Source organism: Heptranchias perlo, chromosome 11 (assembly GCF_035084215.1).
Source record: "Heptranchias perlo isolate sHepPer1 chromosome 11, sHepPer1.hap1, whole genome shotgun sequence".
Classification (NCBI taxonomy): Eukaryota; Metazoa; Chordata; class Chondrichthyes; order Hexanchiformes; family Hexanchidae; genus Heptranchias; species Heptranchias perlo.
This window is the reverse complement of record NC_090335.1, coordinates 68,829,499-68,855,723: the sequence shown is the minus strand read 5'-3', so window position 1 is coordinate 68,855,723 and position 26,225 is coordinate 68,829,499. Positions and strand designations below refer to the sequence as shown.

The 26,225-nt window shown below is 45.5% G+C and overlaps 2 protein-coding genes across 2 annotated transcripts; both read right to left on the bottom strand.

Annotated features, from left to right (window-relative positions):
* Positions 1–468: 468 nt before the first annotated feature.
* On the bottom strand, positions 469–10,655 carry LOC137326859 (mucin-2-like). Its single transcript, XM_067992240.1, has 7 exons — positions 8,767–10,655; positions 7,769–7,906; positions 7,047–7,717; positions 2,444–6,940; positions 1,692–1,852; positions 1,461–1,594; positions 469–1,324 (listed from the first exon to the last, which is right to left on the bottom strand). The coding sequence occupies exons 1-7, from the start codon at positions 10,653–10,655 to the stop codon at positions 469–471; spliced, it is 8,346 nt and encodes a 2,781-aa protein (XP_067848341.1).
* A 145-nt stretch (positions 10,656–10,800) lies between these two features.
* LOC137326858 (probable serine/threonine-protein kinase clkA) lies at positions 10,801–17,254 on the bottom strand (the record flags this gene model as incomplete). The annotated part of the gene is made up of 6 exons (XM_067992239.1): positions 10,801–11,629; positions 11,870–12,160; positions 13,784–14,029; positions 15,605–15,823; positions 16,422–16,492; positions 17,156–17,254. Coding segments are annotated over 6 exons (1,755 nt in total), but the record flags the coding sequence as incomplete, so codon positions are not given.
* Between the last annotated feature and the right edge of the window lie 8,971 nt (positions 17,255–26,225).

The window sequence follows — 26,225 nt, the reverse complement described above, 5'->3', positions numbered from 1 at the left end:
TCTGGTGTGGCAGTTGTGGTTGTAGTTTCTGGTATGGTAGTTGGGGTTGTAGCTTCTGGTGTGGTAGTTGGGGTTGGAGTTCCTGGTGTGATAGTTGGGGTTGTAGTTCCTGGCGTGGTAGATGGGGTTGTAGTTCCTGCTGTGATAGTTGGGGTTGTAGTTACTGGTGTGATAATTGGGGTTGTATTTTCTGGTGTGGTAGTTGGGGTTGTAGTTCCTGATGTGGTAGTTGGGGTTGTAGTTTCTGGTCTGGTAGTTGAGGGTGTAGTTTCTGGTGTGGTAGTTGGGGTTGTATTTTCTGGTGTGGTAGTTGGGGTTGTAGTTTCTGGTGTGGTAGTTGGGGTTGTATTTTCTGGTGTGGTAGTTGGGGTTGTAGTTTCTGGTGTGCTAGTTGGGGTCGTAGTTTCTGGTGCGGTAGTTGGGGTTGTATTTTCTGGTGTGGTAGTTGGGGTTGTAGTTTCTGGTGTGCTAGTTGGGGTTGTAGTTTCTGGTGTGGTAGTTGAGGGTGTAGTTTCTGGTGTGGTAGTCGGGGCTGTAGTTTCTGGTGTGGTCGTTGGGTTTGTGGTTTCTGGTGTGGTAGTTGCGGTTGTAGTTTCTGGTGTGGTAGTTGGGGTTGTAGTTTCTGGTGTGGTAGTTGCGGTTGTAGTTTCTGGTATGGTAGTTGGGGTTGTAGTTTCTGGTATGGTAGTTGGGGGTGTAGTTTCTGGTGTGGTAGTTCCGGTTGTAGTTTCTGGTGTGGTAGTTGCGGATGTAGTTTCTGGTGTGGTAAATGGGGTTGTAGTTACTGGTGTGGTAGATGGGGTTGTAGTGTCTGGTGTGGATGTTAGGGTTGTAGTTTCTGGTGTGGTAGTTGGGGTTGTAGTTCCTGGTGTGATATTTTGGGTTGTAGTTCCTTGTGTGTTCGATGGAGTTGTAGTTCCTGGTGTGATAGTTGGGGTTGTAGTATCTGGTGTGGAAGTTAGGGTTGTAGTTTCTGGTGTGGTAGTTGGGGTTGTAGTTTCTGGTGTGGTAGTTGAGGTTGTAGTTTCTGGTGAGGTAGTTGGGGTTGTAGTTTCTGGTGTGGTAGTTGGCGTTGTAGTTTCTGGTGTGGTAGTTGCGGTTGCAGTTTCTGGTGTGTTGGTTGAGGTTGTAGTTTCTGGTGTGGTAGTTGGGGTTGTAGTTTCTTGTGTGATAGTTGGGGTTGTAGTTTCTGGTGTGGTAGTTGTGGTTGTAGTTTCTGGTGTGGTAGTTGAGGTTGCTGTTTCTGGTGTGGTCGTTGGGGTTGTAGTTTCTGGTGTGGAAGTTGCGGATGTAGTTTCTGGTGTGATAGTTGGGGTTGTAGTTTCTGGTGTGGTCGTTGTGGTTTTAGTTTCTGGTGTGTTGGTTGAGGTTGTAGTTTCTGGTGTGGTAGTTGGGGTTGTAGTTCCTGGTGTGGTAGATGGGGTTGTAGTTTCTGCTGTGATTGTTGGGGTTGAAGTTACTGGTGTGATAGTTGGGGTTGTATTTTCTGGTGTGGTAGTTTGGGTTGTAGTTTCTGGTGTGGTAGTTGGGGTTGTATTTTCTGGTGTGGTAGTTGGGGTTGTAGTTCCTGGTGTGGTAGATGGGGTCGTAGTTTCTGGTGTGGTAGTTGAGTTTGTAGTTTCTGGTGTGGTAGTTGCGGTTGTAGTTTCTGGTGTGCTAGTTGGGGTTGTAGTTTCTGGTGTGGTAGTTGCGGTTGTAATTTCTGGTATGGTAGTTGGGGTTGTAGTTTCTGGTATGGTAGTTGAGGGTGTAATTTCTGGTGTGGTAGTTCCGGTTGTAGTTTCTGGTGTGGTAGTTGCGGATGTAGTTTCTGGTGTGGTAAATGGGGTTGTAGTTACTGGTGTGGTAGTTGCGGTTGTAATTTCTGGTGTGGTAGTTGCGGTTGTAGTTTCCGGTGTGGTAGTTGGGGTTGTAGTTTCTGGTGTGGTATTTGGGGTTGTAGTTTCTGGTGTGGTAGTTGAGGTTGTAGTTTCTGGTGTGGTAGTTGGGGTTGTAGTTTCTGGTGTGGAAGTTAGGGTTCTAGTTTCTGGTGTGGTAGTTGGGGTTGTAGTTTGTGGTGTGGTAGTTGAGGTTTTAGTTTCTGGTGTGGTAGTTGGGGTTGTAGTTTCTGGTGTGATAGTTGGGGTTGTAGTTTCTGGTATGGTAGTTGGGGTTGTAGTTTCCAGTATGGTAGTTGGGGTTGTAGTTTCTGGTGTGGTATTTGCGGTTCTAGTTTCTGGTGTGGTAGTTGAGGTTGTTGTTTCTGGTGTGGCAGTTGTGGTTGTAGTTTCTGGTATGGTAGTTGGGGTTGTAGCTTCTGGTGTGGTAGTTGGGGTTGGAGTTCCTGGTGTGATAGTTGGGGTTGTAGTTCCTGGCGTGGTAGATGGGGTTGTAGTTCCTGCTGTGATAGTTGGGGTTGTAGTTACTGGTGTGATAATTGGGGTTGTATTTTGTGGTGTGGTAGTTGGGGTTGTAGTTTCTGGTGTGGTAGTTGGGGTTGTATTTTCTGGTCTGGTAGTTGAGGGTGTAGTTTCTGGTGTGGTAGTTGGGGTTGTATTTTCTGGTGTAGTAGTTGGGGTTGTATTTTCTGGTGTGGTAGTTGGGGTTGTAGTTTCTGGTGTGCTAGTTGGGGTCGTAGTTTCTGGTGCGGTAGTTGGGGTTGTATTTTCTGGTGTGGTAGTTGGGGTTGTAGTTTCTGGTGTGCTAGTTGGGGTTGTAGTTTCTGGTGTGGTAGTTGAGGGTGTAGTTTCTGGTGTGGTAGTCGGGGGTGTAGTTTCTGGTGTGGTAGTTGGGTTTGTGGTTTCTGGTGTGGTAGTTGCGGTTGTAGTTTCTGGTGTGGTGGTTGGGGTTGTAGTTTCTGGTGTGGTAGTTGTGGTTGTAGTTTCTGGTATGGTAGTTGGGGTTGTAGTTTCTGGTATGGTAGTTGGGGGTGTAGTTTCTGGTGTGGTAGTTCCGGTTGTAGTTTCTGGTGTGGTAGTTGCGGATGTAGTTTCTGGTGTGGTAAATGGGGTTGTAGTTACTGGTGTGGTAGATGGGGTTGTAGTGTCTGGTGTGGATGTTAGGGTTGTAGTTTCTGGTGTGGTAGTTGGGGTTGTAGTTCCTGGTGTGATATTTTGGGTTGTAGTTCCTTGTGTGTTCGATGGAGTTGTAGTTCCTGGTGTGATAGTTGGGGTTGTAGTTTCTGGTGTGGAAGTTAGGGTTGTAGTTTCTGGTGTGGTAGTTGGCGTTGTAGTTTCTGGTGTGGTAGTTGCGGTTGCAGTTTCTGGTGTGTTGGTTGAGGTTGTAGTTTCTGGTGTGGTAGTTGGGGTTGTAGTTTCTTGTGTGATAGTTGGGGTTGTAGTTTCTGGTGTGGTAGTTGTGGTTGTAGTTTCTGGTGTGGTAGTTGAGGTTGCTGTTTCTGGTGTGGTCGTTGGGGTTGTAGTTTCTGGTGTGGAAGTTGCGGATGTAGTTTCTGGTGTGATAGTTGGGGTTGTAGTTTCTGGTGTGGTAGTTGGGGTTCTAGTTTCTGGTGTGGTCGTTGTGGTTTTAGTTTCTGGTGTGTTGGTTGAGGTTGTAGTTTCTGGTGTGGTAGTTGGGGTTGTAGTTCCTGGTGTGGTAGATGGGGTTGTAGTTTCTGCTGTGATTGTTGGGGTTGAAGTTACTGGTGTGATAGTTGGGGTTGTATTTTCTGGTGTGGTAGTTTGGGTTGTAGTTTCTGGTGTGGTAGTTGGGGTTGTATTTTCTGGTGTGGTAGTTGGGGTTGTAGTTCCTGGTGTGGTAGATGGGGTCGTAGTTTCTGGTGTGGTAGTTGAGTTTGTAGTTTCTTGTGTGGTAGTTGCGGTTGTAGTTTCTGGTGTGCTAGTTGGGGTTGTAGTTTCTGGTGTGGTAGTTGCGGTTGTAATTTCTGGTATGGTAGTTGGGGTTGTAGTTTCTGGTGTGGTAGTTGGGGTTGTAGTTTCTGGTGTGGTAGTTCCGGTTGTAGTTTCTGGTGTGGTAGTTGCGGATGTAGTTTCTGGTGTGGTAAATGGGGTTGTAGTTACTGGTGTGGTAGTTCCGGTTGTAGTTTCTGGTGTGGTAGTTGCGGATGTAGTTTCTGGTGTGGTAGTTGGGGTTGTAGTTTCTGGTGTGGTAGTTCCGGTTGTAGTTTCTGGTGTGGTAGTTGCGGATGTAGTTTCTGGTGTGGTAAATGGGGTTGTAGTTTCTGGTGTGGTAGTTGCGGTTGTAGTTTCTGGTGAGTTGGTTGGGGTTGTAGTTTCCGGTGTGGTATTTGGGGTTGTAGTTTCTGGTGTGGTAGTTGAGGTTGTAGTTTCTGGTGTGGTAGTTGGGGTTGTAGTTTCTGGTGTGGTAGTTGGGGTTGTAGTTTCTGGTGTGGAAGTTAGGGTTGTAGTTTCTGGTGTGGTAGTTGGGGTTGTAGTTTGTGGTGTGGTAGTTGAGGTTTTAGTTTCTGGTGTGGTAGTTGGGGTTGTAGTTTCTGGTGTGATAGTTGGGGTTGTAGTTTCTGGTGTGGTAGTTGAGGTTGTTGTTTCTGGTGTGGCAGTTGTGGTTGTAGTTTGTGGTGTGGTAGTTGAGGTTTTAGTTTCTGGTGTGGTAGTTGGGGTTGTAGTTTCTGGTGTGATAGTTGGGGTTGTAGTTTCTGGTGTGATAGTTGGGGTTGTAGTTTCCAGTATGGTAGTTGGGGTTGTAGTTTCTGGTGTGGTATTTGCGGTTCTAGTTTCTGGTGTGGTAGTTGGGGTTGTAGTTTCTGGTGTGATAGTTGGGGTTGTAGTTTCTGGTGTGATAGTTGGGGTTGTAGTTTCCAGTATGGTAGTTGAGGTTGTTGTTTCTGGTGTGGCAGTTGTGGTTGTAGTTTCTGGTATGGTAGTTGGGGTTGTAGCTTCTGGTGTGGTAGTTGGGGTTGGAGTTCCTGGTGTGGTAGTTGGGGTTGTAGTTCCTGATGTGGTAGTTGGGGTTGTAGTTTCTGGTCTGGTAGTTGAGGGTGTAGTTTCTGGTGTGGTAGTTGGGGTTGTATTTTCTGGTGTGGTAGTTGGGGTTGTATTTTCTGGTGTGGTAGTTGGGGTTGTATTTTCTGGTGTGGTAGTTGGGGTTGTAGTTTCTGGTGTGCTAGTTGGGGTCGTAGTTTCTGGTGCGGTAGTTGGGGTTGTATTTTCTGGTGTGGTAGTTGGGGTTGTAGTTTCTGGTGTGCTAGTTGGGGTTGTAATTTCTGGTGTGGTAGTTGAGGGTGTAGTTTCTGGTGTGGTAGTCGGGGGTGTAGTTTCTGGTGTGGTAGTTGGGTTTGTGGTTTCTGGTGTGGTAGTTGCGGTTGTAGTTTCTGGTGTGGTAGTTGGGGTTCTAGTTTCTGGTGTGGTCGTTGTGGTTTTAGTTTCTGGTGTGTTGGTTGAGGTTGTAGTTTCTGGTGTGGTAGTTGGGGTTGTAGTTCCTGGTGTGGTAGATGGGGTTGTAGTTTCTGGTGTGGTAGTTGGGGTTGTAGTTTCTGGTGTGGTAGTTGCGGTTGTAATTTCTGGTGTGGTAGTTGGGATTGTAGTTTCTGGTGAGTTGGTTGGGGTTGTAGTTTCTGGTGTGGTAGTTGGGGTTGTAGTTTCTGGTGTGGTAGTTGAGGTTGTAGTTTCTGGTGTGGTAGTTGGGGTTGTAGTTTCTGGTGTGGAAGTTAGGGTTGTAGTTTCTGGTGTGGTAGTTGGGGTTGTAGTTTGTGGTGTCGTAGTTGAGGTTGTAGTTTCTGGTGTGGTAGTTGGGGTTGTAGTTTCTGGTGTGATAGTTGGGGTTGTAGTTTCTGGTATGGTAGTTGGGGTTGTAGTTTCCAGTATGGTAGTTGGGGTTGTAGTTTCTGGTGTGGTATTTGCGGTTGTAGTTTCTGGTTTGGTAGTTGAGGTTGTTGTTTCTGGTGTGGCAGTTGGGGTTGTAGTTTCTGGTATGGTAGTTGGGGTTGTAGTTTCTGGTGTGGTAGTTGGGGTTGTAGTTTCTGCTGTGATTGTTGGGGTTGAAGTTACTGGTGTGATAGTTGGGGTTGTATTTTCTGGTGTGGTAGTTTGGGTTGTAGTTTCTGGTGTGGTAGTTGGGGTTGTATTTTCTGGTGTGGTAGTTGGGGTTGTAGTTCCTGGTGTGGTAGATGGGGTCGTAGTTTCTGGTGTGGTAGTTGAGTTTGTAGTTTCTGGTGTGGTAGTTGCGGTTGTAGTTTCTGGTGTGCTAGTTGGGGTTGTAGTTTCTGGTGTGGTAGTTGCGGTTGTAATTTCTGGTATGGTAGTTGGGGTTGTAGTTTCTGGTATGGTAGTTGAGGGTGTAGTTTCTGGTGTGGTAGTTCCGGTTGTAGTTTCTGGTGTGGTAGTTGCGGATGTAGTTTCTGGTGTGGTAAATGGGGTTGTAGTTACTGGTGTGGTAGATGGGGTTGTAGTTCCTGGTGTGATAGTTGGGGTTGTAGTTTCTGGTGTGGAAGTTGGCGTTGTAGTTTCTGGTGTGGTAGTTGGGGTTGTAGTTTCTGGTGTGGTAGTTGAGGTTGTAGTTTCTGGTGATGTAGTTGGGGTTGTAGTTTCTGGTGTGGTAGTTGGCGTTGTAGTTTCTGGTGTGGTAGTTGCGGTTGTAGTTTCTGGTGTGTTGGTTGAGGTTGTAGTTTCTGGTGTGGTAGTTGGGGTTGTAGTTTCTGGTGTGGTAGTTGGGGTTGTAGTTTCTGGTGTGATAGTTGGGGTTGTAGTTTCTGGTGTGGTAGTTGCGGTTGTAGTTTCTGGTGTGTTGGTTGAGGTTGTAGTTTCTGGTGTGGTAGTTGCGGTTGTAGTTTCTGGTGTGTTGGTTGAGGTTGTAGTTTCTGGTGTGATAGTTGGGGTTGTAGTTTCTGGTGTGGTAGTTGGGTTTCTAGTTTCTGGTGTGGTCGTTGGGGTTGTAGCTTCTGGTGTGGTCGTTGCGGTTTTAGTTTCTGGTGTGTTGGTTGAGGTTGTAGTTTCTGGTGTGGTAGTTGGGGTTGTAGTTTCTGGTGTGGTAGTTGGGGTTGTAGCTCCTGGTGTGATAGTTGGGGTTGTCGTTTCTGGTGTGGTAGTTGGGGTTGTAGTTTCTGGTATGGTAGTTGGGGTTGTAGTTTCTGGTATGGTAGTTGGGGTTGTAGCTTCTGGTATGATAGTTGGGGTTGTAGTTTCTGGTATGGTAGTTGGGGTTGTAGCTTCTGGTATGATAGTTGGGGTTGTAGATTCTTGTGTGATATTTGGGGTTGTAGATTCTGGTGTGGTAGTTGGGGTTGTAGTTTCTGTTATGGTAGTTGGGGTTGTAGTTCCTGCTGTGATAGTTGGGGTTGTAGTTTCTGGTGTGGTAGTTGGGGTTGTAGTTTCTGGTATGGTAGTTGGGGTTGTAGCTTCTGGTATGATAGTTGGGGTTGTAGATTCTTGTGTGATATTTGGGGTTGTAGATTCTGGTGTGATAGTTGGGGTTGTAGTTTCCGGTGTGATTGTTGGTGTTGTAGTTTCTGGTGTGATAGTTGCAGATGTAGTTTCTGGTGTGATGGTTGGATTTTCTGGTGTGATAGTTGTGATTGTCGTTGCAGGTGTGATATTTGGGGTTGTAGTTTCTGGAGCGATAGTTGGGGTTGTAGTTTCTGGTATGATGGTTGGGGTTGTAGATTCTGGTGTGATAGTTGGGGTTGTAGTTTCTGGTGTGATAGTTGGGGTTGTAGATTCTGGTGTGGTAGTTGGGGTTGTAGTTTCTGGTGTGATAGTTGGGGTTGTAGATTTTGGTGTGGTAGTTGATGTTGCAGTTTCTGGTGTCATAGTTGGGGCTGTAGTGTCTGTTGTGATATTTGGATTTTTAGATTCTGGTGTGATAGTTGGGGTTGTACTTTCTGGTATGGTATTTGGGGTTGTAATTTCTGGTGTTGAAGTTGGAGTTGTAGTTTCTGGTGTGATATTTGGGGTTGTAGTTCCTAGTGTCGTAATTGGGGTTGTAGTTTTTGGTGTGATAGTTGGGGTTGTCGTTTCTGGTGTGAGAATTTGGGTTGCTGTTTCTGGAGTGGTCGTTGGGGTTATAGTTTCTGGTGTGATTGTTGGTGTAGTAGTTTCTGGTGTGATTGTTGGTGTAGTTTCTGGTATGATTGTTGGTGTAGTTTCTGGTGTGATTGTTGGTGTAGTTTCTGATGTGATTGTTGGTGTAGTTTCTGGTGTGATTGTTGGTGTAGTTTCTGGTGTGATAGCTGGGATTGTAGTTTCTGGTGTGATTGTTGGTGTAGTTTCTGGTGTGATTGTTGGTGTTGTAGTTTCTGGTGTGACTGTTGGTGTAGTTTCTGGTGTGATAGCTGGGATTGTAGTTTCTGGTGTGACTGTTGGTGTCGTTTCTGGTGTGATAGCTGGGATTGTAGTTTCTGGTGTGATTGTTGGTGTAGTTTCTGGTGTGATTGTTGGTGTAGTTTCTCGTGTGATAGCTGGGATTGTAGTTTCTGGTGTGCTTGTTGGTGTTGTAGTTTCTGGTGCGATAGTTGCAGATGTAGTTTCTGGTGTGATAGTTGGATTTTCTGGTGTGATAGTTGTGATTGTAGTTGCAGGTGTGATATTTGGGGCTGTAGTTTCTGGTGTGATAGTTGGGGTTGTAGTTTCTGGTGTGTTATTGGGTGTTGTAGTTTCTGGTATGATGGTTGGTGTTGTAGCTTCTGCTGTGATTGTTGGTGTTGTCGTTTCTGGTGTTTTTGTTGGGGTCGTAGTTTCTGGTGTGTTATTTGGGGTTGTAGTTTCTGGTGTGTTATTTGCGGTTGTAGTTTCTGGTGTGTTATTTGGGGTTGTAGTTTCTGATGCAATTGTTGGTGCTGCAGTTTCTATTGTGTTTGTTTGGGTTGTAGTTTCTGGCGTGATAGTTGTGGTTGTAGTTCCTAGTGTCGTAATTGGGGTTGTAGTTTTTGGTGTGATAGTTGGGGTTGTCGTTTCTGGTGTGTTTGTTGGGGTTATAGTTTCTGGAGTGTTAGTTGTTGTTGTCGATTCTGATGTCATTGTTGGTGTTGTAGTTTCTGGTGTGATTGTTGGTGTAGTTTCTGGTGTGATTGTTGGTGTAGTTTCTGGTGTGATTGTTGGTGTAGTTTCTGGTGTGATTGTTGGTGTAGTGTCTGGAGTGATAGCTGGGATTGTAGTTTCTGGTGTGATAGCTGGGGTTGTAGTTTCTGGTGTGCTTGTTGGTGTTGTAGTTTCTGGTGTGATAGCTGCAGATGTAGTTTCTGGTGTGATAGTTGGATTTTCTGGTGTGATAGTTGTGATTGTAGTTGCAGGTGTGATATTTGGAGTTGTAGTTTCTGGTGCGATAGTTGGGGTTGTAGTTTCTGGTGTGTTATTGGGTGTTGTAGTTTCTGGTATGATGGTTGGTGTTGTAGCTTCTGCTGTGATTGTTCGTGTTGTCGTTTCTGGTGTGTTTGTTGGGGTCATAGTTTCTGGTGTGATAGTTGTTGTTGTAGATTCTGCTGTGATTGTTGGTGTTCTGGTTTCTGGTGTGATTGTTGGTGTAGTTTCTGGTGTGATTGTTGGTGTAGTTTCTGGTGTGATTGTTGGTGTAGTTTCTGGTGTGATTGTTGGTGTAGTAGTTTCTGGTGTGATTGTTGGTGTAGTTTCTGGTGTGATTATTGTTGTAGTTTCTGGTGTGATTGTTGGTGTCGTTTCTTGTGTGATTGTTGTTGTAGTGTCTGGTGTGATTGTTGGTGTTGTAGTTTCTGGTGTGACTGTTGGTGTAGTTTCTGGTGTGATAGCTGGGATTGTAGTTTCTGGTGTGATTGTTGGTGTTGTAGTTTCTGGTGTGATCGTTGCAGATGTAGTTTCTGGTGTGATAGTTGGATTTTCTGGTGTGATAGTTGTGATTGTAGTTGCACGTGTGATATTTGGGGCTGTAGTTTCTGGTGTGATAGTTGGGGTTGTAGTTTCTGGTGTGTTATTGGGTGTTGTATTTTCTGGTATGATGGTTGGTGTTGTAGCTTCTGCTGTGATTGTTCGTGTTGTCGTTTCTGGTGTGTTTGTTGTGGTCGTAGTTTCTGGTGTGATAGTTTGTGTTGTAGTTTCTGGTGTGTTTGTTGGGGTCGTAGTTTCTGGTTTGTTATTTGGGGTTGTAGTTTCTGGTGTGTTATTTGGGGTTGTAGTTTCTGGTGTAGTAGTTGGGGTTTTAGTTTCCCGTATGATTGTTGGTGTTGTAGTTTCTGGTGTGATAGTTGCAGATGTAGTTTCTGGTGTGATAGTTCGGGTTGTAGTTTCCGATGTGATTGTTGGTGTTGTAGTTTCTTGTGTGATAGTTGGGGTTAAAGTTTCAGGTGTGATTGTTGGTGCTGTTGTTACTTGTGTATTAATTGGGGTTGTAGTATCTGGTGTGGTAGTTGGGGTGGTAGATTCTGCTGTGGTTGTTAGGGTTTTAGTTTCTGGTGTGATTGTTGGTGTTGTAGTTTCTGGTGTTATAGTTGGAGTTGTAGTTTCTGGTGTGTTTGTTGTGGTTGTAGTTTCTGGTGCGTTAGTTAGGGTTGTAGTATCTGGTGTGATTGTTGGTGTTGTAGTTTCCGTTGTGGTTGTTGGGGCTGTAGTTTCTGGTGTGATTATTGGTGTTGTTGTTTCTGGTGTGAGAGTTGGGGTTATACTTTCTGTTGTGATTGTTGGTGTTGTTTTTTCTGGTGTGAGAGTTGGGGTTGTAGTTTCTGATGTGATTGTCGGTGTTGCAGATTCTGGTGTAGTAGTTCGGGTTGTAGTTTCTGATGTGATTGTTGGTGTTGTCATTTCTGGTGTGTTTGTTGGGGTCGTAGTTTCTGGTGTGATTGTTGGTGTTGTAATTTCTGGTGTGTTAATTGGGGTTGTAGTATCTGGTGTGATAGTTGGGGTTGCAGATTCTGGTGTGATAGTTGGGGTAGTAGTTTCTGGTCTGTTAGTTGATGTTGCAGTTTCTGGTGTGTTTGTTGGGGTCATAGTTTCTGGTGTGATAGTTGTTGTTGTAGATTCTGCTGTGATTGTTGGTGTTCTGGTTTCTGGTGTGATTGTTGGTGTAGTTTCTGGTGTGATTGTTGGTGTAGTTTCTGGTGTGATTGTTGGTGTAGTTTCTGGTGTGATAGTTGGGGTTGTACTTTCTGGTGTGGTATTTGGGGTTGTAGTTTCTGGTGTTGAAGTTGGAGTTGTAGTTTCTGGTGTGATATTTGGGGTTGTAGTTCCTTGTGTTGTAATTGGGGTTGTAGTTTTTGGTGTGATAGTTGGGGTTGTCGTTTCTGGTGTGAGAATTTGGGTTGCTGTTTCTGGAGTGGTCGTTGGGGTTATAGTTTCTGGTGTGGTAGTTGTTGTTGTAGATTCTGATGTCATTGTTGGTGTAGTTTCTGGTGTGATTGTTGGTGTAGTTTCTGGTGTGATTGTTGGTGTAGTTTCTGGTGTGATTGTTGGTGTAGTTTCTGGTGTGATTGTTGGTGTAGTTTCTGGTGTGATTGTTGGTGTTGTAGTTTCCGGTGTGATTGTTGGTGTAGTGTCTGGTGTGATAGCTGGGATTGGAGTTTCTGATGTAATTGTTGGTGCTGCAGTTTCTATTGTGTTTGTTTGGGTTGTAGTTTCTGGCGTGGTAGTTGGGGTTGTAGTTTCCGGTGTGATTGTTGGTGTTGTAGTTTCTGGTGTGATAGTTGCAGATGTAGTTTCTGGTGTGATAGTTGGGGTTGTAGTTTCCGGTGTGATTGTTCGTGTTGTAGTTTCTGGTGTGATAGTTGCAGATGTAGTTTCTGGTGTGATAGTTGGGGTTAAAGTTCCTGGTGTGATTGTTGGTGCTGTTGTTACTTGTGTGTTAATTGGGGTTGTAGTATCTGGTGTGATAGTTGGGGTTGCAGATTCTGGTGTGATAGTTGGGGTAGTAGTTTCTGGTCTGTTAGTTGATGTTGCAGTTTCTGGTGTCATAGTTGGGGCTGTAGTGTCTGTTGTGATATTTGGATTTTTAGATTCTGGTGTGATAGTTGGGGTTGTACTTTCTGGTGTGGTATTTGGGGTTGTAGTTTCTGGTGTTGAAGTTGGAGTTGTAGTTTCTGGTGTGATATTTGGGGTTGTAGTTCCTTGTGTTGTAATTGGGGTTGTAGTTTTTGGTGTGATAGTTGGGGTTGTCGTTTCTGGTGTGAGAATTTGGGTTGCTGTTTCTGGAGTGGTCGTTGGGGTTATAGTTTCTGGTGTGGTAGTTGTTGTTGTAGATTCTGATGTCATTGTTGGTGTAGTTTCTGGTGTGATTGTTGGTGTAGTTTCTGGTGTGATTGTTGGTGTAGTTTCTGGTGTGATTTTTGGTGTAGTTTCTGGTATGATTGTTGGTGTAGTTTCTGGTATGATTGTTGGTGTAGTTTCTGGTGTGATTGTTGGTGTAGTTTCTGGTGTGATTGTTGGTGTTGTAGTTTCTGGTGTGATTGTTGGTGTAGTTTCTGGTGTGATTGTTGGTGTTGTAGTTTCTGGTGTGATTGTTGGTGTTGTAGTTTCTGGTGTGATTGTTGGTGTAGTTTCTGGTGTGATTGTTGGTGTTGTAGTTTCTGGTGTGATTGTTGGTGTAGTGTCTGGTGTGATAGCTGGGATTGGAGTTTCTGATGTAATTGTTGGTGCTGCAGTTTCTATTGTGTTTGTTTGGGTTGTAGTTTCTGGTGTGGTAGTTGGGGTTGTAGTTTCCGGTGTGATTGTTGGTGTTGTAGTTTCTGGTGTGATAGTTGCAGATGTAGTTTCTGGTGTGATAGTTGGGGTTGTAGTTTCCGGTGTGATTGTTCGTGTTGTAGTTTCTGGTGTGATAGTTGCAGATGTAGTTTCTGGTGTGATAGTTGGGGTTAAAGTTCCTGGTGTGATTGTTGGTGCTGTTGTTACTTGTGTGTTAATTGGGGTTGTAGTATCTGGTGTGGTAGTTGGGGTGGTAGATTCTGCTGTGGTTGTTAGGGTTTTAGTTTCTGGTGTGATTGTTGGTGTTGTAGTTTCCGTTGTGGTTGTTGGGGCTGTAGTTTCTGGTGTCATTGTTGGTGTTGTAGTTTCCGTTGTGGTTGTTGGGGCTGTAGTTTCTGGTGTCATTGTTGGTGTTGTAGTTTCTGGTGTGATTATTGGTGTTGTTGTTTCTGGTGTGAGAGTTGGGGTTATACTTTCTGTTGTGATTGTTGGTGTTGTAGTTTCCGGTGTGTTAATTGGGGTTGTAGTTTCTGATGTCATTGTTGGTGTTGCAGATTCTGGCGTAGTAGTTGGGGTTGTAGTTTCTGATGTGATTGTTGGTGTTGTCATTTCTGGTGTGTTTGTTGGGGTCGTAGTTTCTGGTGTGATAGTTGGTGTTGTAGTTTCTGGTGTTATAGTTGTGGTTGTAGTTTCTGGTGCGTTAGTTAGGATTGTAGTATCTGGTGTGATTGTTGGTGTTGTAGTTTCCGTTGTGGTTGTTGGGGCTGTGGTTTCTGGTGTCATTGTTGGTGTTGTTGTTTCTGGTGTGAGAGTTGGGGTTATACTTTCTGTTGTGGTTGTTGGTGTTGTAGTTTCTGGTGTGTTAATTGGGGTTGTAGTTTCTGATGTGATTGTTGGTGTTGCAGATTCTGGTGTAGTAGTTGGGGTTGTAGTTTCTGATGTGATTGTTGGTGTTGTCATTTCTGGTGTGTTTGTTCGGGTCGTAGTTTCTGGTGTGATTGTTGGTGTTGTAATTTGTGGTGTGTTAATTGGGGTTGTAGTATCTGGTGTGATAGTTGGGGTAGTAGTTTCTGGTCTGTTAGTTGGGGTAGTAGTTTCTGGTCTGTTAGTTGGGGTTGCAGATTCTGGTGTGATAGTTGGGGTTGTAGATTTTGGTGTGGTAGTTGATGTTGCAGTTTCTGGTGTCATAGTTGGGGCTGTAGTGTCTGTTGTGATATTTGGATTTTTAGATTCTGGTGTGATAGTTGGGGTTGTACTTTCTGGTGTGGTATTTGGGGTTGTAATTTCTGGTGTGTTTGTTGGAGTTGTAGCTTCTGTTGTGATAGTTGGGGTTATAGTTTCTGGTGTTGAAGTTGGAGTTGTAGTTTCTGGTGTGATATTTGGGGTTGTAGTTTCTGGTGTTGAAGTTGGAGTTGTAGTTTCTGGTGTGATATTTGGGGTTGTAGTTCCTTGTGTTGTAATTGGGGTTGTAGTTTTTGGTGTGATAGTTGGGGTTGTCGTTTCTGGTGTGAGAATTTGGGTTGCTGTTTCTGGAGTGTTAGTTGGGGTTATAGTTTCTGGTGTGGTAGTTGTTGTTGTAGATTGTGATGTCATTGTTGGTGTAGTAGTTTCTGGTGTGATTTTTGGTGTAGTTTCTGGTATGATTGTTGGTGTAGTTTCTGGTGTGATTGTTGGTGTAGTTTCTGGTATGATTGTTGGTGTAGTTTCTGGTGTGATTGTTGGTGTAGTTTCTGGTGTGATTGTTGGTGTAGTTTCTGGTGTGATTGTTGGTGTAGTTTCTGGTATGATTGTTGGTGTAGTTTCTGGTGTGATTGTTGGTGTAGTTTCTGGTGTGATTGTTGGTGTAGTTTCTGGTGTGATTGTTGGTGTAGTGTCAGGTGTGATTGTTGGTGTAGTTTCTGGTGTGATTGTTGGTGTAGTGTCTGGTGTGATTGTTGGTGTTGTAGTTTCTGGTGTGATTGTTGGTGTAGTGTCTGGTGTGATAGCTGGGATTGGAGTTTCTGATGTAATTGTTGGTGCTGCAGTTTCTATTGTGTTTGTTTGGGTTGTAGTTTCTGGCGTGGTAGTTGGGGTTGTAGTTTCCGGTGTGATTGTTGGTGTTGTAGTTTCTGGTGTGATAGTTGCAGATGTAGTTTCTGGTGTGATAGTTGGGGTTGTAGTTTCCGGTGTGATTGTTCGTGTTGTAGTTTCTGGTGTGATAGTTGCAGATGTAGTTTCTGGTGTGATAGTTGGGGTTAAAGTTCCTGGTGTGATTGTTGGTGCTGTTGTTACTTGTGTGTTAATTGGGGTTGTAGTATCTGGTGTGGTAGTTGGGGTGGTAGATTCTGCTGTGGTTGATGGGGTTTTAGTTTCTGGTGTTATAGTTGGAGTTGGAGTTTCTGGTGTGTTTGTTGTGGTTGTAGTTTCTGGTGCGTTAGTTATGTTTGTAGTATCTGGTGTGATTGTTGGTGTTATAGTTTCCGTTGTGGTTGTTGGGGCTGTAGTTTCTGGTGTCATTGTTGGTGTTGTAGTTTCTGGTGTGATTATTGGTGTTGTTGTTTCTGGTGTTAGAGTTGGGGTTATACTTTCTGTTGTAATTGATGGTGTTGTAGTTTCTGGTGTGTTAATTGGGGTTGCAGTTTCTGATGTGATTGTTGGTGTTGCAGATTCTGGCGTAGTAGTTGGGGTTGTAGTTTCTGATGTGATTGTTGGTGTTGTAGTTTCCGTTGTGGTTGTTGGGGCTGTAGTTTCTGGCGTCATTGTTGGTGTTGTTGTTTCTGGTGTGTTAATTGGGGTTGTAGTTTCTGATGTGATTGTTGGTGTTGTCATTTCTGGTGTGTTTGTTGGGGTCGTAGTTTCTGGTGTGATTGTTGGTGTTGTAATTTCTGGTGTGTTAATTGGGGTTGTAGTTTCTGGTGTGGTAGTTGGGATTGTAGTTTCTGGTGTGGTAGTTGGGGTTGTAGTTTCTGGTGTGATAGTTGGGGTTGTAGATTTTGGTGTGGTAGTTGATGTTGCAGTTTCTGGTGTCATAGCTGGGGCTGTAGTGTCTGTTGTGATATTTGGATTTTTAGATTCTGGTGTGATAGTTGGGGTTGTACTTTCTGGTGTGGTATTTGGGGTTGTAATTTCTGGTGTGTTTCTTGGAGTTGTAGCTTCTGTTGTGATAGTTGGGGTTATAGTTTCTGGTGTTGAAGTTGGAGTTGTAGTTTCTGGTGTTGAAGTTGGATTTGTAGTTTCTGGTGTGATATTTGGGGTTGTAGTTCCTAGTGTTGTAATTGGGGTTGTAGTTTTTGGTGTGATAATTGGGGTTGTCGTTTCTGGTGTGAGAATTTGGGTTGCTGTTTCTGGAGTGGTAGTTGTTGTTGTAGATTCTGATGTCATTGTTGGTGTATTAGTTTCTGGTGTGATTGTTGGTGTAGTTTCTGGTGTGATTGTTGGTGTAGTTTCTGGTGTGATTGTTGGTGTAGTTTCTGGTGTGATTGTTGGTGTTGTAGTTTCTGGTGTGATTGTTGGTGTAGTTTCTGGTGTGATTGTTGGTGTAGTTTCTGGTGTGATTGTTGGTGTAGTTTCTGGTGTGATTGTTGGTGTTGTAGTTTCTGGTGTGATTGTTGGTGTAGTGTCTGGTGTGATTGTTGGTGTCGTGTCTGGTGTGATTGTTGGTGTAGTTTCTGGTGTGATTGTTGGTGTAGTGTCTGGTGTGATTGTTGGTGTAGTGTCTGGTGTGATAGCTGGAATTGGAGTTTCTGATGTAATTGTTGGTGCTGCAGTTTCTATTGTGTTTGTTTGGGTTGTAGTTTCTGGCATGGTAGTTGGGGTTGTAGTTTCCGGTGTGATTGTTGGTGTTGTAGTTTCTGGTGTGATAGTTGCAGATGTAGTTTCTGGTGTGATAGTTGGGGTTGTAGTTTCCGGTGTGATTGTTGGTGTTGTAGTTTCTGGTGTGATAGTTGCAGATGTAGTTTCTGGTGTGATAGTTGCAGATATAGTTTCTGGTGTGATAGTTGGGGTTAAAGTTCCTGGTGTGATTGTTGGTGCTGTTGTTACTTGTGTGTTAATTGGGGTTGTAGTATCTTGTGTGGTAGTTGGGGTGGTAGATTCTGCTGTGGTTGATGGGGTTTTAGTTTTTGGTGTGATTGTTGGTGTTGTAGTTTCTGGTGTTATAGTTGGAGTTGTAGTTTCTGGTGTGTTTGTTGTGGTTGTAGTTTCTGGTGCGTTAGTTAGGGTTGTAGTATCTGGTGTGATTGTTGGTGTTGTAGTTTCCGTTGTGGTTGTTGGGGCTGTAGTTTCTGGTGTCATTGTTGGTGTTGTAGTTTCTGGTGTGATTATTGGTGTTGTTGTTTCTGGTGTGAGAGTTGGGGTTGTACTTTCTGTTGTGGTTGTTGGTGTTGTAGTTTCTGGTGTGTTAATTGGGGTTGTAGTTTCTGATGTGATTGTCGGTGTTGCAGATTCTGGCGTAGTAGTTGGGGTTGTAGTTTCTGATGTGATTGTTGGTGTTGTCATTTCTGGTGTGTTTGTTGGGGTCGTAGTTTCTGTTGTGATAGTTGGTGTTGTAATTTCTAGTGTGATTGTTGGTGTTGTAATTTCTGGTGTGTTAATTGGGGTTGTAGTATCTGGTGTGATAGTTGGTGTTGTCGTTTCTGGTGTGAGAGTTGGGGTTGTAGTTTCTGGTGTGGTTGTTGAGATTGTAGTTTCTGTTTTGGTAGTTGGGGTTGTATTTTCTGATGTGATTGTTGGTGTGGTCGTTTCGGGTGTGATATTTGGGGTTGTAGTTACTGGTGTGAGAGTTTGAGTTGTAGTTTCTGGTGTGGTTGTTGGGATTGTAGTTCCTGGTGTGGTAGATGGGTTTGTAGTATCTGGTATGTTTGTTGGGGTTGTAGTTTCTGAAGTGATTGTTGGTGTTGTAGTTTCTGTTGTGATTGTTGGTGTTGAAGTTTCTGGTGTGAGAGTTGTGGTTATATTTTCTGATGTTATTTTTGGGGTTGTAGTTTCTGGTGTGTTTGTTGTGGTTGTAGTTTCTGGTGTGATTGTTGGTGTTGTCGTTTCTGGTGTGAGAGTTGGGGTTGTACTTTCTGTTATGGTTGTTGGTGTTGTAATTTCTGGAGTGATTTTTGGTGATGTGTTTTCTGGTGTGTTTGTTGATGTTGTAGTTTCTGGTGTGATAGTTTGTGTTGTAGTTTCTGTTGTGATTGTTGGGGTTGTAGTTTCTGGCGTGTTAATTAGGGTTGTAGTATCTGGTGTGATAGTTGGTGTTGTAGTTTTTGGTGTGATACTTGGTGTTGTAGTTTCTAGTGTGATATTTGGGGTTGTAGTTTCTGGTGTGTTTGTTGTGGTTGTAGTTTCTGGTGAGATTGTTGGTGTTGTAGTTTCTGGTGCATTGGTTAGGGTTGTAATATCTGGAGTGATTGTTGGTGATGCAGTTTCTGGTGTGTTTGTTGGGGTTGTAGTTTCTTGTGTGGTTGTTGGGGTTGTAGTTTCTGGTGTGATAGTTGAGGTTGTAGTTTCTTGTGTGTTTGTTGGTGTTGTTGTTCCTGGTGTGGTAGTTGGTGTTGTAGTTTCTGTTGTGTTTGTTGTGGTTGTAGTTTCAGGTATGATAGTTGGGGTTGCAGTTTCTGGTGTTGTTGTTGTGGTTGTAATTTCTGGTGTTGTAATTGGGGTTGTAGTTTCAGGTGTAATAGTTGGGCTTGTATTTTCTGGTGTGGTCGTTGGGTTTGTAGTTTCAGGTGTCATAGCTGTTGTTGTAGTTTCTGTTGTTGTTTTTGTGATTGTAGGTTCTGGTGTGATTGTTGGTGTTGTAGTTTCTGGTGTGGTTGATGTAGTTGTAGTTTCAGCTGTCATATTTGAGGTTGTAGTTTCTGGTGTGGTGTATGGTGTTGTTGTTGTGAGTATGTTCACTGGTGTTGTATTTGTTGTTGCGGTTGTGGTTAACGTGATTGTTGGGTTTTCAGTGGTGGATGCGGTAGTTAATACAGTTGTTAGTTTTCCTGCAGTATTTGGTGGTGTAGTTGGGGTCGTTGATGAGGCAGTGGTGGTTGTAGTCAATGTTGTTGGGGAGCCTCCATCTGAACTGGTAGAATCTGCAGTGAAAGTAAAAACAAATAACTTGTAAGCATCAGCATTTGTGAAATTGTTCATCAATATTCAGCTTCATGGCTGCTTATAGCCTCATGTATTGGTGTGCTATTATGTCACAACACAAAGCTGCAGTCCTTGTATTTGCAGTGTGATTCACCACAAGGAGAGCCCCCATCTTACCTGGATTATCAGGAGTTGGGGCAGAGTGATAGCTCCTTCCTTTCCACCTATAATGTGGATGGGAAATTTAGAGGATTGAATTCCTTGGGCTTCTCTCATACATTTCCTGGTAGCCAAAATGGCATTGGTTAAAGATTGGGTGGGTCATTAGTGTGTCAGTCTGGGAAAGGCGGCATGGTGTTGAAGGGTCTGACAGTGAGAGTGAAAAACTACTTTTCAATGAAAGACCAACAAAATTTATGACATGGGCTCGATTTTACTCTGGTGGAATTATCATTGCTGAGCGTGGGCCAAAAAGGGACTTCCACCAGCTGCCCCCAACCTATCGTGACCCCGACTCGTTTTGGTGGGTCAGTGTTCACTGTGCACATGGGAATGGGGTCTTGGTAGCAACATTGCTTTACAGCGGGAGCCAGCCATCACACAGAAAGAAAATGTTCAATGATACTTTTTGAGGGTGGATGATCCAGCCTATGTTTCCTGCTCCATCTCACCCCAGGTTTCCTGCTCCATCGTCATATTAATACCCAATTGCAAGTAGTATAGCAGAGGAAAATCCAGACTCATATCTGGATACAGTGCAGGTGGGAGCCAAAGTGTCCTATCTCTGTGATGGGGCCATGAAAGATCTCTTGGAGGAAGCGAAGCAAAGAAGGGAGCCCTTTTTAGCAGTGAGCAGGCCCAAGAAAAGCAGCCCATGGGGAATGGGAGAAGATGTGAACCCATGTTAGCACCATGAACAGCATCTTACTTATTTGGTGGTAATTCAGAAGGAATATTTAATGACCTTACCAAGTCAACTAAGGCAAGATAAAGTATCTTTACCCTCCATTAATGCAGCCTACTAAGTGTATATATGACACTTACAATTACCACCCTATCACACAATCCCAAAGTACTTTCATTGCCTACCATGCGTAGCTATTATACAGCAGGGTGCACTTTGAAGCCCCATCCTTCACTGGGAAGTGCTCCTTCGCTCTCATCTTTCCATGTATTCCATTGTTGTGCTCGATGATGATTCAGATGAATGACTGCATCTCATTACATCTTTGCTTCACTGGTGTCCTGGGATACAACGAATGTGCCATGGCTTCAGAGGATAGCTTTTAATGCCCAGAAGCCAACCTGAAACTTGCCTCTTTAGGTCAAATATTCATGGAGTGGTGGACTGCCTTAAAATGAAAGCATCATAACAATTGCACGAGCACCTAAGCAACATCTAAGTGACTGGAATATGTCACACAATGTATTTTCCGCTATTTGCGTCATAGCAGCGCTGGCCGTTAGATGTCCAGGGTTGCTATGGGTCGGGAGGGGGAGTGGGGGGGGGGGGGGGGGGGCGGGGGAGGGGATTTTAAGAGTTGAATGATTGATTGCTCTAGGCAGAGTGGGAGATTTGAATCTTTTTAATTTCTTGCACTGCAGCCAGCCACACTACACTGCAGCAATGCTGAGCCCTTGCAGACAGGAGAGAAATCCGCCCCAAGTGTCTGCAAGGACTATCTCCAGTTCAGGCATAACAAGCAACACATAACATGCAACACATTGCCTGCTCTGCTCCAACAATGTCACATGTTATTTCACAGCCTAATTTGTATTTGCCTTTCAAAGTGAGATTTCTGTTGCCGAATTATGAGCAGCTATTGCTGTCCAAGCTTATTCATTTACAATACATCACAACCCCACCAGATCCTTCAAGCCCTTCATCGTCGCTGGGTCAAAATCCTGGAACTCCCTACCTAACAGCACTGTGGGAGAACCTTTACCACACAGACTGCAGCGGTTCAAGAAGGCGGCTCACCACCACCTTCTCAAGGGCAATTAGGGATGGGTAATAAATGCCGGCCTTGCCAGCGACGCCCACATCCCATGAACGAATAAAAAAAACGTCCAAAAGTATATCTTGAAGTTACCTCTTGAGGCCATTTATATTGATCATTTCAATGGTCTTCCCCAGTAAACTATTCCACAACTCTATTACCAGAAGTACTGGAGCCAGTTGCAGGGCTTTTACTGCCTATTCAGCTAATTCAGCACAAGTCCAGGCTGAGATCAAGTCTGGGACTTCTTGGCTCAGTCACACAATGCCTTTACCAACTGAGTCTTCAGGGACACTTAATGTAACTTAGCAGCAACTCCCAATGTGCTGGTGGAAACCTGGCTAGGTGTTGAATGCTCATTGGTTAAGGACTTCTTTACCTGTTGTTGTTGTGGTTGATATCAGGCTGGAAGTTGTTGTTAACACATTTGGTGTTGTCGGTTCTGATGTCAACTCAGTCAAGCAACCTGTAACTAAAAAGCAAAAATACATATGTGCTTGTTGGCTTGGAGTTCTTCAATAAAAACACAAAATGGTAGAAATACGGCTGCTTATAGTGACACCACTTTTCCCGGCCAGAATGGAGGAGATGATTGGGTAATTTCCCCATCAATCACGCCTGGAGAACGAACTGCTGTAAGTGATTGGTGGTGTCATTGGACACTCCACAAAAAACATAGACCAGTAACTCCTAAATGTATTTCTACTGCCTCCCTAATGATCTTTTACATCATCTAACAGTTTTTTTTATTAAGCAGTTTACAGTCATTCAACCCATTAGCTCCCTCGCTGTGATTGGAGTATCTGTTGTTTCCTCTCCCTTTCCTTTTCTCTCTCTATTTTGTCTCACCTTACTAAACGTCTCCTTATCTGTTAGTTGTCAGTTCTGATGGAGGGTCTACTCCTGAAATGTTCATTTGTCTTTTCTCCGTACAGATGCTGACTGACCAGCCACCTACTTCTACAGAGTGGCCGGGAAAAGTGGTGTCAACCCTATGGGCCCGATATTAGGGGGGAGGCGGGTTGGCAGCGGGGGGTCGACTGGGCACATGGGTAACGCGCCCAGTGAAATTGGGGTGTTCCGCACGCGATCGCAGCCTAATTGAAGGTATTTACGCGTGCTTCCGGGATTCCCGTTCCAGACCTGCGCAGCGGGCGCACTGCGTACCCGCATCACAGGCTGTCAGCAGGAGGTGCCCTATTTGAAGGGGCTGTCCTCCAAAGCTCCTCCTGCAGCAAAGAACCATTTTGGCAGCATGGAACAGGCCAGAGGCAAGGCTGCTCCAAGGTTCTCAGACTCCTCACTCCAGGTGCTGCTCGATTGGGTGAGGAGGAGGAGGGAAACGTTTTTCCCATCTGATGGGATGAGCTGTCCTCCCTCTGCCACCAAGACGGCCTGGCTCGAGGAGGTCAGCAGCAGCAGCAATGTGTGCCGAACCTGGGTGCAGTGCAGGAAGAGCTTTAATGACCGAACCAGGTCAGCCAAAGTGAGTATACTTATGCATTCTCCCATACTCCGACTTCCACATCACCTCCACCACCACACAACTCCTTCTGCACTGCCACCACAACACTCTCGCATCACTCCTCACATCCACTCAACCATCATCCTCACCTTGCCTGCACTTACTCACCGCCCCAGTTCCCATTCGAATACAATCTCATGGCTATGTCTCACCCTCCCATGCATCTCCCTCACGGTCACCCCCACCCACACCAATGCATGCAGCGGGTCACTATGCAACCATCACTCAATCACGCCTCTCTGTGTTTTGCCTTGATAGGAGAAGAGATGCCAGAATGCCCAGGAGAGGGCAAGGACCGGAGGGGGCTCGCCACACCAGGTGTCCTAACAGACGCGGAGCAGCAGGCAATGGAACTAAGCCGCACGCTGGAGCGCCTGTCTGTGGCGGACGTCGAGGCTAGGCGCGCACAAACGGCTGGTGACAGAAATCTAACACTTTACATTCATGATAGAGAATGATCTTAACATCACTTGGCATCTGCAGCACCTCAACATCTGTCCACATCCTAAATATTCCTTTCTGTTCTCTTGCAGGGCCATCTGTGAGCGCCGTGACCATGGAGGGCGATTCCTCAGAGGACCTGCCGGCCTCTGAGGGTCCATCGTCACATCTGAGCCAACCATCCACCAGTGCAGATTCACACACCTCGGTGGGTCTCCGTTCTCACTTAGTTGGGCTTGCACATGGTGAGTAATCACGCACATGTGAGCATGAGCAGACCCTGGTGGCAGGAGCAGCCGTGGAGAGTCGGTGGGGGCCCCCTTCTCCAGGCTCTGCTCGGCTGGACCCAGATGCTGAACCCTGGGGGCCAGCCATGAAAAGGAGAGTCATCGAGGGCCAGCAGCACGTTGCCAAGGTACTGGAACAGTTGCCACGCGCACTCTCCACAATCGCGCAGAGGATGGAGGAGTCCAACTCCTGCATGAGTGGAATACTGTCACAGGGACGTGAAGGCATCTCTGAAATAGTGTCGCGGGTAAGTGCAGGAATGTCTGCGATGGAGGAAAGGCTAGCCTCCATCGAGCTTCAAGCACGGCTCAACAATGAGTCCATTCAGGCCCTGACAACGGCCGTTCGGATTCAGGGTGAGCAACATTCTGCCGCCTTAAACAGGCTGACAGATATATTACAACTGGCCTTCCAAGGCTTCACACCAGTCCTCCAAACTGTCATCCAGCAGGGTGGAAGGAGCAATGTGGGCCTGGGCCATGAGAGGGATGATGGAGAAAGGGGACATGGAAGTGGGGACGCCACTCAAAGCGCTTCCACGTCTCACCCGTTGCCCCCCTCTCAACCAGTACCCGCAATGCTGCCTCCTCTCCAGGTGGCCAAGTCTGCCCCTGCACAGGTGCAGGTGGAGCAGTCTTTGGAGGGGCCCTCACGGGCACCGAAACCCAGAGGGTGTCCGCGCAAAGCATCTCATCGGTCAGGGCATGGACAAGAGCAACCTGCCACTACCTCTGCTGAAGCCACAGGGGTAGCACCATGTAGGGGTTCCCATAAACGTAAGGCTAAGGTTTTGTGAGCACAAAGGGGATGCACAAGGGTGTATGACAGAATGTCATGTTTTTGATTTAGTTTTGTTTGTTTTGCCAAGCACATTAAAGTTTGTTATCACCACTACTGCCACGTCTTTGCAAATCTTGTCTGGTTTGTGCAATAATTCCCTTTCCTAAGGATCACCATGAAGACCCACACCTGATGCCACCCATTGTGTCACTGCAGAGTGGGTGTAGGTGTATTTGCAGGGCTCTTTTGTGCAGATGACTGAGAGACGTTGGCGATGTCCCCGGTGGCACCCTGGAAGGATCCGGAGGGGAAGTTGTTGAGGGCAGTGGTGACTTTGACAGCAACAGTTAAGAAGATGGTGCTCGGGCCAGCCGGGAGCAGCTTGGCATGAAGGAGGCTGCAGATGTCCACGACTACATGTCGAGTGACTCTGAGCCTCCGTGTGCACTGCTCCTCAGAGAGGTCCAGGAAGCTGAGCCTTGGTCTGTAGACCCTGTGACGAGGGTAGTGCCTTCTGCGATGCATCTCTCTCTGCGGTTGCCCTCCCTCCTGCTGTGCAGGTGGATGTGTCACAGCACTCTGTTGTGGGGCTCCACGTGTCAGAGGTGGACGGTGTGGCCGGCGAGGCTGGTGATGCTGTTCGTCCTCCGATGAGGTCATGACTGCAGCTATGACGGCCCTCATCCGCAAGATGTACGTTTGAGGTTACCGCGTGGTAGGTAAATGTGTCTGCACACTGGAGTTGAGGTTCCAAGTTGGTGAATTTTTGTGTTAGGAGGAGGGTTGTGGAGGCCAAACTTTGTCCAAAGTGACAGAGTGGCCTCCTGCAATGAGTGAGGGTCAAATGGACCTTTGTAGCTCCCACAGGCTGGTGGCTGCGACATGTCTGTTTCAACTGGGAGTGTTTCCCCCAGTACGAGAAACACGCTCAGTTGAGATAAAAATCCCACCCCTCCTAAAATATCCTCCCAATCAGGTCTGCAAACGACCTGAACTATCAAATTAATTGATTTAAGTGGGATCCCGCTGGCTTTAATTGCCGGTGGGAGTCCCGCATGCGGGGGCTGCGCGCGCATCATTGGGGAACCCGGAAATGGGCGGGTTGGAGCCGGGCTCCGGACCCGCCCCGGGAATCCCGAATTTTATCAGCCCCCCCACCCGCCACGAACACACCCACTTGGACATCCGAAAATCGACCCCTACGTATCAGCCTTGGCTCAGTGGTAAGGCTTTTGTCTCTTGAGTTCAAGCTCCACTCCAGAGACTTGACCGCATAATCTAGGGTAGCATGCCAGTGCAGTACTGAGGGAGTGATGCGCTGTTTGTTGGAGGTGTGAAACCGAGTCCCTGCCTGCCCTCTCAGGTGGGCATAAAAGATTCCGTAGCACTTCAAAGAGCAGGTTCTGCCCATCTTTTACCCCTCAACCAATACCACTGAAACAGATTCTATGGTTATTTATCTCAATGGTGCATAAATTGACTGTCGCACTTCCCTACATTACACCAGTGATTATGTTTAAAAATAAATTCATTGTGACGTGCTTTGAGACACCCTAAGGATATGAAAAGCACTGCATAAATGCAAGCACTTTTTTCTTTCCTTCGCTGCAGTTTGGAATAGGACTGAGCTGCAACAGTCTCCATTCTTACTGTTTGGTGGAGCTCACTGTTCGACAGGAGAGCTCAAGTGCTGCCATGGAATAACTCATTTAAGTGAGCCGTCCAAATCAAACTGACAACAAACGACATTGTTATTTACTTTTACTCCTTGGAATCGTCTGAATCTGCCCAGAAAGTTGACCATTTGTTCTAAAGATACAATCAGCTCTATCTTCACCTGTTTAGCATAAACCAAAATATTCATCTGCTCTTACTTTCTTCAGATGTTGATGGACCTACTGTGCATTGCCAACATTTTTTTCTGTGGGTTTTTCTTTGAGGTCAGCTTTTGCAATTGTTCATTTTGTCCTTTATCTCACTGAAAATAACAACAACTTCCCATTCATATAGCGCCTCTAATTTCGGAAAACACCCCAAGGTGCTTCACAGGAGCGGAATGAGACAAGAATTGCCACTGAATCAAAGAAGGAGATATTAGGAGGGATGACTAAAAGCTTGGACAAAGAGATAAGTTTTAAGGAGTGTCTGAAAGGAGGAGAGAGAAGTGGACAGGTAGAGAGGTTTAGGGAGGGAATTCCAGAGCTTAAGGCTCGCGGTTGAAAGCATGGCCGCCAATGATGGAGTGAAGCGAGCGGAGGATGCGTAAGAGGCCAAGATTGGAGGAACGCAGAGTACTCGGGCAGTTGTAGGACTGGAGGAGGTTACAAAGATAGGGAGGAGCGAGGCCATGGAATGATTTGAACACATGGATGAGAATTTTAAAATAGAGTTGATGATGGACGGGGAGCCAGTGTAGGTCAGTGAGCAGTGGGGTGATGGGTGAACGGGACTTGGTGCGAGTTATGATACGGGCAGCAGAGTTTTGGATGAGCTCAAGTTTATGGAGGGTAGAAGATGAGAGGCCGACCAGGAGAGCTTTGGAATAGTTGAGTTTGGAGGTAACAAAAGCATGGATGAGGGTTTCAGCAGCAGATGAGCTTGGTCAGAATGAGA

Excerpts from the sequence above, each read along its gene's own strand:
- LOC137326859 (XM_067992240.1), bottom strand. The coding sequence starts at position 10,655 with ATGACAACACCAACAATCACATCAGAAACTACAACCCGAACTACTACA. Across the intron at positions 1,853-2,443 it reads ACCAGAAACTACAACCCCAA|CAACTACCACACCAGTAACT; the intron begins CTACCACACCAC and ends AAATTACAACCG. Across the intron at positions 1,595-1,691 it reads CCATACCAGAAATTACAACC|AAACTACGACCCCATCTACC; the intron begins GCAACTACCACA and ends CTACCACACCAG.